General features: G+C 40.9%; 1 protein-coding gene across 1 annotated transcript in view; it reads left to right on the top strand.

The window, feature by feature from the left end:
• The first annotated feature begins 1,871 nt into the window (after positions 1-1,871).
• The window catches only part of RAB1A (RAB1A, member RAS oncogene family), a 38,105-nt gene continuing 27,257 nt past the window's right edge, over positions 1,872-12,719 (top strand). The window contains exon 1 of the mRNA XM_036262318.1: positions 1,872-2,091. Within this exon, the coding sequence (XP_036118211.1) occupies positions 2,069-2,091 (23 nt within the window). The 5' untranslated portion in view covers positions 1,872-2,068. The remainder of the gene's footprint in view (positions 2,092-12,719) is intronic.

Here is a 12,719-nt window from a genome sequence, read left to right as displayed (position 1 = left end):
GGTGTATGGGATGATGCCCAACCAAATGAGCCACAACTGGCCAGGATTAATCAATACTTTCTGATGTCTAATCAACACTTTTTGATGTCTATAATTGATCCATTCAAAGTACTTAGGGTGTGGTGACCATACTCATTTCATTAGCTAATATGATGTGAAGGAACTCTAGTGTATTGTTTAATGAGGTTAACTATAACACTGGTGGGATTTAGGGTTAAGGGGTATAGTTAGTAAATGGGTAGAAATAAGAACTGCCTTCTTTCCTTATTTGGTGTCTTGGGAACTTTAAAGTGATTTTGCAATCACTCTTGGGAGATAATTTTTTTGGTTCTTAGAACAAGTTGGAAGATAAACTTTGGACAATATATTATACTATGCCCTTTGTAATTATATAACCCAAGATAATGTGTTAAAGTTTAGTGATTTAAATTCCTGAGCTGATTAAAGAGAGATGTTAAGATCAAAAAATTGTGTTAATATTACTCCTGGGAGTTTCTCAGCATTATATAGTGATGAATTGCATGTTTGTATCATTTATTACTTTCCAATCTTGCATAACAGCTCAGCATTAAACTAAAAATAAGTACAACTAAAAATAAGTAACATAAATACAACTTAAATGCTGAGACCAGGACAGGAACACCTTGAATTTTTGGTTGACTCTGTGCTGTGCCCCATCTTTGGAATGAGAAGCCATTGAAAGTTGTGGGGTCATGCCTGGTCAGTGTGGCTCTGTGGATTGAGTGTGGTCCCATGGACTGAGAGGTCCCAGTTCAATTCCCAGTCAAAGGCACATGCCCCGGTTGTGGCTTGATCCACAGAAGGGAGTGTGCAGAAGGCAGCTGATTGATGTTTCTCTCTCATATCGAAGTTTCTATCTCTCTCCCTTCCTCTCTCTCTAAAAAAATCAATAAAAACATATTTTTAAAAAAGTTGTGGTGTCGTAATGGAAGTGCTGTTCCAGGAAGATAAATCTGGCTGTGTGTGCAAATAGCATTGAACAAAGAAGAGATAGATGCAGTTAGTCAACTTGGAGGCCACTGCAATATCCAGGCTGCTGAGATCAGAGCAGGGATCAAAGGGAATATAAAAAATAAATAAAAATGATAGTGCCTGTGGGGTTACCTGAGTGAGGAAGGAAACTGAAAGAACTGCTTCGTGTTTTCAGAGCCAGGAAGTTTTCAACAGAGGCCCCTTGACTCCTTTTTCGTCCTTAGAGAGGACGTCCTGAGACCAGCCCCAAGGCTTAAGTCTCACGCTGGTCCGGCCAGTAAAAGGCGCACGGGAGCCAGGACAGCCCAGGAGTGTCCTCCAGCCCCCTTCCCTCCCCGCCTTCGCAAGCAAGCGGACCCTAGGGTTGCGACCCCTCTCTCTTCATCCGTTCGCCCCCAGATATCCCCCTACTCCCATTCTTCGCCGACTCCAGCACCGCCCTCTGCCCCGCCCCGCCCCTCCCCTTTCCTCCCCTCCCCTCCCCTCGCCCTCCTCCCCGTCCTCTCCTCCCCTGTGGGGCGCTGACTCTCGGGGCTGCCACGTCTCACTGATGACATCACCAGGGCCGCTCGGCCTTAGCCAATCCGCTAGGGGGAGTCCGAGCGAAGTGCTAGCCAGCGAGTCAGCCAGGAGGGGAGCAGGGACCGGAGGAGGGTGGCGGTGAGAGCTTGGGGAATGGGGCGGGAGACAGCTCCTCCAGTACGCATGCACCAGAAGCGCGGGGCTTGGCGGGAAGCTGAGTCCCGGCCTCCGCGCCGTAGCGTCAGTTCCCAGCGCCCACATAGGCACTGGCAACACTCTTTCCCGGCATGCCACGCGGTGCGGCCGCCCTCTGGGCTATGTAAAGCCCCCTCCGTCTAAGGCTTTCCTATTTCCTGGTTCGCCGGCGGCCATTTTGGGTGGAAGCGATAGCTGAGTGGCGGCGGCTGCTGATTGTGTTCTAAGGGGACGGAGTGGGGGAAGACGTTTGCTCTCCCGGAACAGCCTACCTCATTCCTCTCCGATTACCCGTGGCGCGGAGAGTCAGGGCGGCGGCTGCAGCAGCAAGGGCGGCGGCGGCGGCAGCTGCAGTGACATGTCCAGCATGAATCCCGAATAGTGAGTGCAGGAGAGCACCGGGCGGCTGGTCGGTGGGCCAGCTTGGGAGAGCTTAAAGGGGGCGAGGAGGGCTGGGCTGGGCTGGGGGGCTCGACTGGGGTGCGGCGAGGGTGATGGGGAGGAGGAGAGGCTGGCGGCAGGGAGTCGGGCTCCATTGTCTGGCGGAGGAGGGGCGGCCTCGGGGAGGGGTCGGGCCGGAGGGTCGAGCAGCCCCGGCCTGGACCGGGTCAGGGTGCAGGCCTGAGTGTCGGGCCGGTGCGGAGGAACTGTCTGCTGAGAGGGGTGGTGCTTTTGGGAGTCGGCGGTAGGACGGTGGGAAGGTAACTTCTCACAGAGGCAGTGACTTTTGAAGGAGGACTTGTTTTTAAGGAGAGAGGACAGGGTGGGAGAGCTCTCCTAGAGGGCACTGTCAGACCCTGCGCCCGCACTCTGCGGAGCTGTCAGAGTCGCCTCGGTGGAGACCGGTTTACTTGTAAATCTTGAGCTTATTGGCTCTCGCTTCTTCCACCCTCTCCTTCAGGTTGCAAGTAATGTGGGTGTTTTTCAGGACTGCGTGGGGTGGAGGGGAATGAGACGCGATTTAAACATTTTAGTTGTGTGTTTTAGTTATTTTCTGGAGTTGTGTAAGAACTCTCCAGGCCCACTGCCTTCCTAAAAAACGTAGGCATTTGTGGTCATTTTTTTTAGAGGACAGTAAAGTCATTTTATATGGTGTAGATCAAGAAAGAAAAAGACAAAATCTTAGGAACATCTTTCTGATATTACTTAATTCAAGGAAGATGTCACTGTCAAGTTGAAAGGGAAACAAATGGCTCTGTGAGCTGTAGGTTTGGATTACCTACTTGAATGTTTGCAGATAGGGAATGAGGTTCCATGACGTGTCATGAAAAGTTAATGCATTTCTTTTTCTTGCTTACTCAAGAAGTCACCATAGCAGATGTGACACACCTGGCACTTTTCCTGGGAACTGGTGTTCACTTTCGCTGGGAAGACTTTGTTTGGGCTCTCTTAATGGGCCCTTAAAAAAATCCTTCTACAGCTTGCATATATAAATTAATGAATAATTGGAGATTTAATTGATATTTTCTCTTTGGTGTCAGAAGGCTTTGGGGACATGGTGAATTTTTTCTTTTTAAAGCAGAAATCAGTATTTGTTCTAAAAGTTGAGTTTATTTGCTGCTTTGGTCAATTAAACATTTCCCCTACAAGGTCCACCCATCCGTTTAGCTGACTGTCATGTGTATGTCACATGACTCTTGCAAAATGCATTCTGACTTCAAGTTTTGTAATATTGTGGTTTGATGCTGAAATGTCCCCCTTTTCAGAAAAGCCATAGTATTTCATTAAAATTTTATAAACTTTATAAGAAGTTGAGGATAGTGTTCTTATAGTGCCATATTTGCTATGTTGGCAGTTTTTAAATTTCTTTATTTCCAAGAACAAAGTTTGTTTTGCATAGTTGGGCAGAGTTGAACTTAAGGTCCCTAATTTAGTTTTCTTGGCTACAATAAAGCACATGGATTTGTCACTTTCTGGAGGATTGTAAACCTGTTTTGTTCAAGAAGTTTCTTACATTTGTTACATATATTGAGTACTGTAAATAGATTTTGAAGATTAGTTGAACAGAACTATGACACATTATTTGGCCTCTGAATTTGTTTCTCTTTTTTAAAAAAATAGGATAATAGCCCTGGCCAATTTGGCTCAGTGGTTAGAGCATCGGCCTGTGGTCCAGAGAGACCCGGGTTCAGTTCCTGCTAAGGGGTGTACCTCGGTTGCAGTTTGTCCCTGGCCCTGGTTGGGTTGTGCAGGTGGCAGCCACTCGATGTGTCCCTTTCACGTCGATGTTTCTCTCTCTCTCTCTCTCTCTCTCTCTTTCAGTCTTCCTCTCTCCCTCCCACTCTGTCTGAACAAAAAATGGAAAAATGTCGTCAGGTGAGGATTAAAAATAATAATAGGATAATAGGAGTCATTATTCCTGTCGAGGTAGTTGTGAGGCTCAAGTGTAAGGAAAATAATTTGGAAAACTAAGAACACACTAGGTGGTATATATCATTATCATGTAAGATATTTTAGTAGTGCTAGGATTTAGGAATGTAATTCTTACTCTCAAGGAGCTAATAATGGAATATAGAAAATAAGTTGTATGTATGTCAACTGCCAGTAGATGTAGCAAGTTCCAGATGTGTGCCACTGGATTGGAACAACAAAATTTCAAAGGAGGGTGGAGGGTTCAGGAAGGCTTTATAGAAAAGAGACCTGTTAGGGAATTATTAGTAATAGTTTTGGAGAAGCAGAAGGAGTGAGGAGGATTTTTCTAGGGGGAAGAAGGAAGAAGAATAAATGGCAAGGATAGTAATTCTTAAGTAAATACAGTGCCAAATTTTCCTTCTTTTGTGTTCTCTGGATTAATGACCTCAACAGAATCAAAACCAGAAATCATGTTTATATTTTTTTCTGGCATCAAGTATGCCAGTACCTGGCCTACTGAATTTATATTCTATATTGTGTCTAATAAAATAATCTAGGAGTTTTGGGTAAACGTTTGGAAAAGCATCAGTGAAAATTACTTGAGGTGAGAGGAAGTAATGGATATTTTATTATGGAAGGTCACAAGGACAACTAGCAGGCAAATGTTTAGCAATCTGACTTAAGCAGTTTCTTTTTGTCTTTAGTGAAATTTGTTATAAAAGTAATTAGAGAAAAAATGGCAAATAGAGAAAAGAAGGAAAGAAATTCTATTTTTGGACCCACACAGGTCTATTTAACACTTTGTTCTAAACTTGCCTGGCTCCTGTGGCTCAGTGGTTGAGCATTGACCCATGCACAAAGAGGTCGCTGGTTTGGTTCCTGGTCAGGGCTCATGCCCAGGTTATGGGCCAAATCCCCAGTGAGGGGCATGCAGGAGGCAGCCAATTGGTGTTCTCTCACATCGATGTTTTTTTTCTCCCTCCCTTTCCCTCTCCCTTCCCCTCTCTCTAAAATTCAATAAAGAAAAAACAAACACACAAACAAAAACTTTAAAGTCTTATGTTTTTTCTTAAATTAAGATTTGTGTTGGTTGACATAGTTGATAGTTTTATTACTGAATACTTTTATAATCTTCAAGTTGTAAGCTTTTGGTTTTGGGGTGAGAATAACAAATACATCAATCACTGATTAAATTTTAAGCTGTCCGACTATTTTTCGTGTTATTAGTCTGATTTGGGAGAATTGACAACCCTGGGTTACCTTTATGGTAGAAATTAAAGGTAATGACTGACTCACTTGAATTTTAAGTGCAAACAAAACAAAAAAGCACTGGAAGTGAACAATGGAAAAGTAGATGGAAAGTGTCAGAGCTTGCTTTATTTTGGAGACCTGAAGAAAGATTTTGATTTCCTGAGCTAGGTGGTGAAGCAGGTAGTGATTATTTCAGCACACTCATTAAGAAATACTTAACATTATTCCCATACCAGAAACATCCCATTAATCCAGTTAGCCTCTAATGGGGTTTTTTGGTGTCGAGAAAATAATATTGGCTGCTTCATGTATAAGGAATGTGTTAAGAATAAAGTACGTGTATCTATCATGAATGTACCAGTTAACTGAAGTACGAAGAACTATAATAGTCTGCTTGGATCAACTGTGGTTCTTTAATGCAGAACAATTTTATAGTAATTACCTTGTTTTTAGTTTTGTTTGTTTGCTTTTTTAAATCATGGCTCCAGATGATACTGAGATTGTGGCTCAAGATTTAATCAGTCTTTGCTCCTCTGTTGTGGTAGACTCAAGAAACAGTTGACTTTTTTTTTTCTTCTTTTTTTGCCAACACTGCTTTGAATAAATCTGTCTTTAAGTGAAGGATTTGAAAGTAAAAGCAGGTTAGATTTGTTATCTATCTGACAGAGTATATTTCACTAATGAGTATACCATTACTAGCTTTCATATAATTTTTAGTTAGGATTTTTTTATTAGAAAAGAAGCTGAAAATCAACTAAAAGTAAGTTGTCTTTGTTGGTTGCCTTGACTTTTTGGTGGTGTTGGTAGAAGTTCGAAGAATTCAGAAAAGTTTAAAAAAGAACAATAACCAGTATTTTTGCTACGAAGAATATGATTTAATGTCTGTAGAGATTCAACATATGTAATTCTGTGGGTAATGTAAGTTTCCAGTAGCTATATAGAATCCCCACAAAGTGCATCTTAAGAGTTTCATATCAATGGATAATCTTGTAGGATCATTTGAAGATAACCAAAATTTTGCGTTTAAATTTTTCTATTCTTTTTCATTATAATTAAGTTAAAATGAGAGATGTTGACAGTTTCTTCCAGCAAATAAAAAATGTAAAGCTTTTAAAAAGATGTCTTAAAGGTGGGCAAATTTAAGAATCAAGTGCTCCCTTGCCAATTCTTTAGTTGGCTTTTAAAGAGAATTCTGAGTAATTTTATTTTAGTCTTTAAAAATTTTTTTTTTATTCCAGAAGCAATTTTAGTAATTTACCTATGAGCTAACATCTTGATACATTAACATCCTGCTAGCAGTCCTTTGGCTGTGTATATGTGTTTTCTCTCCTTGGCAACTTTTGACTGTACATATATGATGACTTTATTATTTGCAATTGCTAAGTTTCTGTTTTTTATTGTTAAGAATAGCTTCTTTTGCTAATGTTATCTATGCTTGTCTCTCCCCTAATACATAAAAATGTTTAGGGTTAAATAAAATGCTTTTTAAGATTTTAAGATTTTTTTTTTATCCTCACCCGAGGACATTTTTTCATTTTTTTGTTCAGATAGAGCGGGAGGGGCAGAGAGAGAGAGAAAAAACATCGACGTGAAAGGTAAACATGGGCCGGGGACAAACTGCAACCGAGGTACATGACCTTAGTGGGAACCGAATCTGGGTCTCTCTGGACTGCAGGCCCAGACTCCGACCGCTGAGCCAAACTGGCCAGGGTTAAGGTTTTGAGATTTTTAAAAGATTTGCTGAATAATACTTTGAGTGCTTTAAGATGAAGAGAAACCAAAAATGGGTGTAGAATGCCAGTGCGTGAGATATTTTAGATTTGTAGCTTATCAGTTTTTACCACACTCTGAACTACATTTTGGAGTTTTGAGATTTAGGCAAAATGCCCACACTTTTTTTTTTTTCCTCTTTTTAATCTTACATGGAGAGGGAGAGGTCAAGACTATTCCACTGTTTTCCTGTAGAGGGTGGGGCTGAGATTGCTGCTTTGATGTCTGAAATAGACTTTAGGGGAGAAAATCTAGGGCTTGGCTTTTCTGTGGAACCACTTCGTTAAGTGTTTCAGATTGTAATGGTGGAACATTTGGGGGGGGGGGGGAGTAGTCCTAAGAACAAGTGTTTTGTTGACTGACTTAAATATGTGAAGAAGTAAGGTACAAAGAAGTAGGAAATGGAAGTTTTCCTTGGTACTTTCGTGACTGGTTGGCTCAATTGGTCAGAACACCCTGTTTATTAAATCCAAGGTGTGATAGGTTTTAATTAAGTTTACTATATTCCTAATTCTGACAGGTAGTGTTAAGTGTGAGTGCCTTTGCTCATAAGGGGAACCAGTGTTTGGAAGCATAATTAAATAATAATAGTTACTGTTTAATTAGTGCTTACTCTTTGTGCTAGCCACTTGGCAAGGGTCGGTACCTCAGATAGTGAGCTTTAGTGAATTATATAATTGAAGCTTTCCAGGAACAGTGATGGATTTAACTTGTCGGAATGTATTTCCTTTGAGTAACAATAGAATTTAAGTGGATAAATGTTGGTCCTTTTCATTCTGCCTATAGATGTTTTCTAGTAACTTGATTTAGGATAGTAGTCATTCTTAACCCATTTATGGTCATGTACCCTCAGGAGCATTTGATGAACACTGTGAACCTGCTACTTGTGTGCATACGTACTCAATTTTTTGCATAAAGTTGCAACCTGTTCACACTGCCTGAGCCTGTTCATGAACCTCAAGTTAAGAATGCCAGGCCTGCCCTTGCCGGTGTGGCTCAGCAGTTAGAGTGTCGGCCTGTGGTCCAGAGAGACCTGGGTTCAGTTCCCGCCAAGGGTGCGTATCTCTGTTGCAGTTTTTCCCCGGCATTGGTTGGTCGTGCGGGTGGCAGCCACTCGATGTGTCCCTTTCACTCCGATGTTTCTCTCTCTCTCCCTCCCTCCCACTCTATCCGAACAAAAAAATAGAAAAATTTCCTTGGGTGAGGATTAAAAAAAAAAAAAGAATGCCAGGCCTGGCCCGTGTGGCTCAGTGGATTGAGTGTCATCCCATGCCCCAAGAAGTCATGGGTTCGATTTCTGGTCAGGGTACATGCCCAGATTGCTGGCTAGATCCCTAGTAGGGGGCATGTAGGAGGCAGCAGATTGATGTTTCTCTCTCTCCTTTTCCCTTGTCTCTAAAAAATAAAAAAATACATATATAGATATAGATATATAAAGAATGCTTGATTTGGGAGATTGAAACAGAAAAGAATGTTTACTACCACTCTTCTGAAATGTGAAACCTGAGAGTGTTAAGAGTTTAATTTTAAATATGGTATCCTGTCCTGGCCGATTTGGCTCAGCGGTTGGAGCATCGGCGTGTGGACCAGAGAGTCCTGGGTTCGGTTCCCGCTAGGTGCACATACCAAAAAAAATAATAATAATAAATAAATAAATAAATAAATATGGTATCCTGAAGTAATTAGTTTTAAAATGTGAGACTTGCACTGGCTGGTTTGGTTTAGCAGTTGGAGCGTTGGCCTGCGGACCAGAGTGTCCCAGGGTCGGTTCCCGCTAGGGGCATGTACCAAAAAATAAAAAATAAAATAAAATAAAATGTGAGACTTGTTTGGGCATGGCTTTATTTTGATGACCTAATCTATGCTTTTCTTCTCTTCCTTTCCGTTTTTTTAATGCTTACTTTTTCATTCCTCATTAAGTTACAAATATATGCAGTGTTTCTGAGTCTTGAAACAAAGGCACACTGAGTTCACAGGACATTAGCTTTCACATTAAGAACAATAGGTCATTTCTATAGTGTCTTTACCACTTTATTATTTTTTTTATTTTATTTGGTTGATCCTCACCCAAGGATTTTTTTTCAGACATTTAGAGAGTGGGAGGGGGGAGGGGAGAGAGAGAGAGTGATGTGCGAGAGACACATTGATTGGTTGCCTCCAACATGAATTGAACCTGCAGCCCAGGAATGTGCCCTTGACCGGAATTGAACCTGAGACCCTTCGTTCTGCGGGCCAATGCTCTAACTGCGGGCCAATGCCAAACCGACCAGGGCCTTTGAAATCCATGTGGTTGTAGTTAGGATAATATGCTTAGCCAAGTGTAATTTAGTCTTAAATGGATTAGATGGAATTTATAAAAATAGTTAAATAGCTAGATTTATGAAAGGACATTTGAAGCAACTTTTTGAAATATACATTGTGTATATTGGTGGTCAGCACCTGTTCCCATGAGTAGTATTTATGTTCATCACTTCCTAAAGCCAACAGTCTGAACTCTGAAATTTACCATGCTCTTTTGAGCTGAGCTAACACAGCTGTCCTAAGTGAATTTAAGCTGTGAATCACACTTTTCTTTATATTTAGTCAGTTCTTACATGCTAGTTCATAGATGCCTTGATTCATTCTGATAGGTTTTATACATAGGATTTAACATATTTACTGACATTTTTATCATCTGAGTATATAAAGTGTCATTGAATGAATGTGGTGTGATAAAAAGAATATACCATTTGGAGTTGTAAACCCTAGGTTTGAATTCAGACTGCCACTTACCTCATACTAGTCATTTATGCCTTTGAGCCTGTTTCTGTATCTGTAGAATGTGATTAGTTCCACCTCAGTTCTGATTCTCAAGAGTAAACTGGACAGTGCTATGCTGATATATGACAGGTATATTCTAGTAAGGGATATTAGAATATGTGTAAATAGCAGGTGGTTTCAATTTTCAAGTTTTTTTACACATTTAATTTTTGTACATTTATCTTTCTCCTTATCTGCTTTAACTTTTTTTTAATACAGACTTTTAAAACCTTCCAGTAAATATATATATACACATACATGTGTGTATACACACGCAGCTAATTTCACCTTGAAAGAAAGCTTGATAAAGAAAACAGCCAGCCCTTTCTTTCTCTGTCATCAATTAGAATATACTAGAAGTTGAGGCGTTTTTCTGCTTTTATTTTTTAATTATGAAAAATGAACTCTGCTCCTAGGTGCTTACCAGTTAGTTAAGAAGATGACTCATGCTCAAATGCATAATCAATATAACAGTGTTAGCACAAATTAAATCTTGTGATACTTTTTTTTTTATCCTTACCTGCGGACATTTAAAAAAAAAATTTATTTCCTCACCTGAAGACATTTTTTGCATATATCTTCAGATAGAGCGGGAAGGAGTAAGGGAGAGAGAGAAACATTGATGTGAGAGAGACACATTGACCAGTTTCCACCCACATGACCCCAACCGGGGCCGGGGACAAACTGCAACCAAGGTACGTGCCCCTAGCGGGAACCGAACCCGGATCTCTCTGGTCCGTGGGCCGATGCTCTAATCGCTGAGCCAAACTGGCCAGGGCTAAATCTTGTGATACTTTTATTTTATTTTTATTTTTATTTTATTTTGGTATGTGCCCCTAGCGGGAACCGAACCTGGAATTCTCTGGTCCGCAGGCTGATGCTCCAATTGCTGAGCCAAACCGGCCAGGGCTTGTGATACTTTTAAAGAATTAAAATGGCAGGATAGACAATGCAAAAGATTTGGAGAAGAGGCCTATGATTTCAATTTTTTAAAAAAAATAATTTTTCCTTTATTGATTTTAGAGAGAGGAAGGGGGAGAGAGAGAGAGAGAGAGAGAAACGTCGATGAGTGAGAACATTGATGGGTTGTCTCCTCCTTGGCTCCCACTGGGGATTGGGCTCCAACCTGGGTATGTGCCCTGATGGGGAATCACACTGGCAACCTCTTGGTGCCTGGGTTGACGCTCAGCCACTGAGCCATACCGGCCGGGCTGATTTCTATTTTTTAACAAAGTTAGAGTTATGTTTGATTTAGCTGGAAAAGAATAGAGCGCTGAGGAGGACTCTCCAGAACTCTTGATGCTAGCTAGTTCTGGGATGAGGTCAACAACTAACAATTGGAGTTTCTACCACCAGCCAGAAAATTATATACGTACATTGTTTCCTTTAATTCTGTGAAGAAATAGTGCCCTAGTTTTACAGATTTGGAAAAAGAGGCAGAGAAGAGTTAAATGGCTTGCCCAAGGGCATTCAGAGTAAACAGCCGAATTGGAATTTTAACTCAAGGACTTGTGAATTCACAGTCCAAATATGCTGTTTCCAGTTTTACTCTGTGTGCTTAACTTCTGCTAGTTAATTACACAACTAACATTTTTGTGGTCAATTACTTTAAAAATTCATGATCAGAGAGGTCTTTTTAAAATGTTAAAAAGGATCTCTGAGTTACATATTACAAAGGGACCTTTGACTTTTCTCTTTCATATCTTGTTTTGGGTTGATAGTTAAAGCTTCTTTAGGTTTGAAGTTAATTATTGTACCCATTCTCAGTTTTTCTACCCTCATGACTATCATTAAATATGTATACTTGAGGCCTTAGAAGTCATAGTTGTCTTTCTTTTTTTTTTTTCATCCTCACCCGAGGACATTTTTCCATTTTTTGTACAGATAGAGTGGGAGGGAGAGAGAGGAAGGAGAGAGAGAGAGAGAGAAACATCGACATGAAGGGACACATCGAGTGGCTGCCACCCACACGACCAACCAGGGCCGGGGACAAACTGCAACCGAAGTACGTGCCCTTAGCGGGAACCGAACCCGGGTCTCTCCGGACCGCAGGCCGACGCTCTAACCGCTGAGCCAAACTGGCCAGGGCTCATAGTTGTCTTTCTTTGAGTAAAGCAAGAGGGCACACTTGCTGCAGACCGGGCTACTATAGTGCTTGCTCGGTTTTGGAAGTTGTGACCGGTGTGATCATAGTACTTATAAATTTTAGTTAGTAATTTTTAAACTTTTAGATTATACTAGTAAGTTGGGATACTTTGTCATCCGTCGTCTGAACAGAAGCTTTGGATAAATAGCTTTAAAGTTTTTATCCATAGATCTTAAAATTTTTTTGTGGTTTGGATGGAGGAAGGAAAATTAATAGTAATTGCCACTTATTGTGCTCTTGTAATGTGCCACACACTGTGCTAGAGGTTTTAGAGACATTATGTCTAATCCTGACAAGATGCCTAATTTGGTGGTAGAGGGTGCTAATAGAATCTTTTTATAGATGAGGAAATTGGTGAGTACGTTACCTCAGTTATAGCTAGTATGTAATGGTACTTGATTAACAGGCTGCTTTTGTCCATTGTGGACAGTTTATTTAATTCAGTCACAAAACTAATATGTGCTCTATGAAATTCAAACAATATAGAAGTACACTAGGTAACTAGAAGTTCTGTCCTTTCTTCTCCAGCCTGATAGTCAATTTTGAATTGTGTTGAGCATAAAGTGAGTGAAAAAGAAAAGTTGATGTCAGACACAATTATTGCAGCCCAAGGTTTTTTTTTGGGGGGGGGGGGCGGGTAATCCTCACCCAAGGATATTTTTCCGTTAATTTTTAGATAGAGTGTAAGGCA

Source organism: Molossus molossus, unplaced genomic scaffold (genome assembly GCF_014108415.1).
Source record: "Molossus molossus isolate mMolMol1 unplaced genomic scaffold, mMolMol1.p scaffold_m16_p_15, whole genome shotgun sequence".
NCBI classification, from domain to species: domain Eukaryota; kingdom Metazoa; phylum Chordata; class Mammalia; order Chiroptera; family Molossidae; genus Molossus; species Molossus molossus.
The sequence above is the reverse complement of the archived record's forward strand: the minus strand, read 5'-3'. Positions and strand labels throughout refer to the sequence as shown.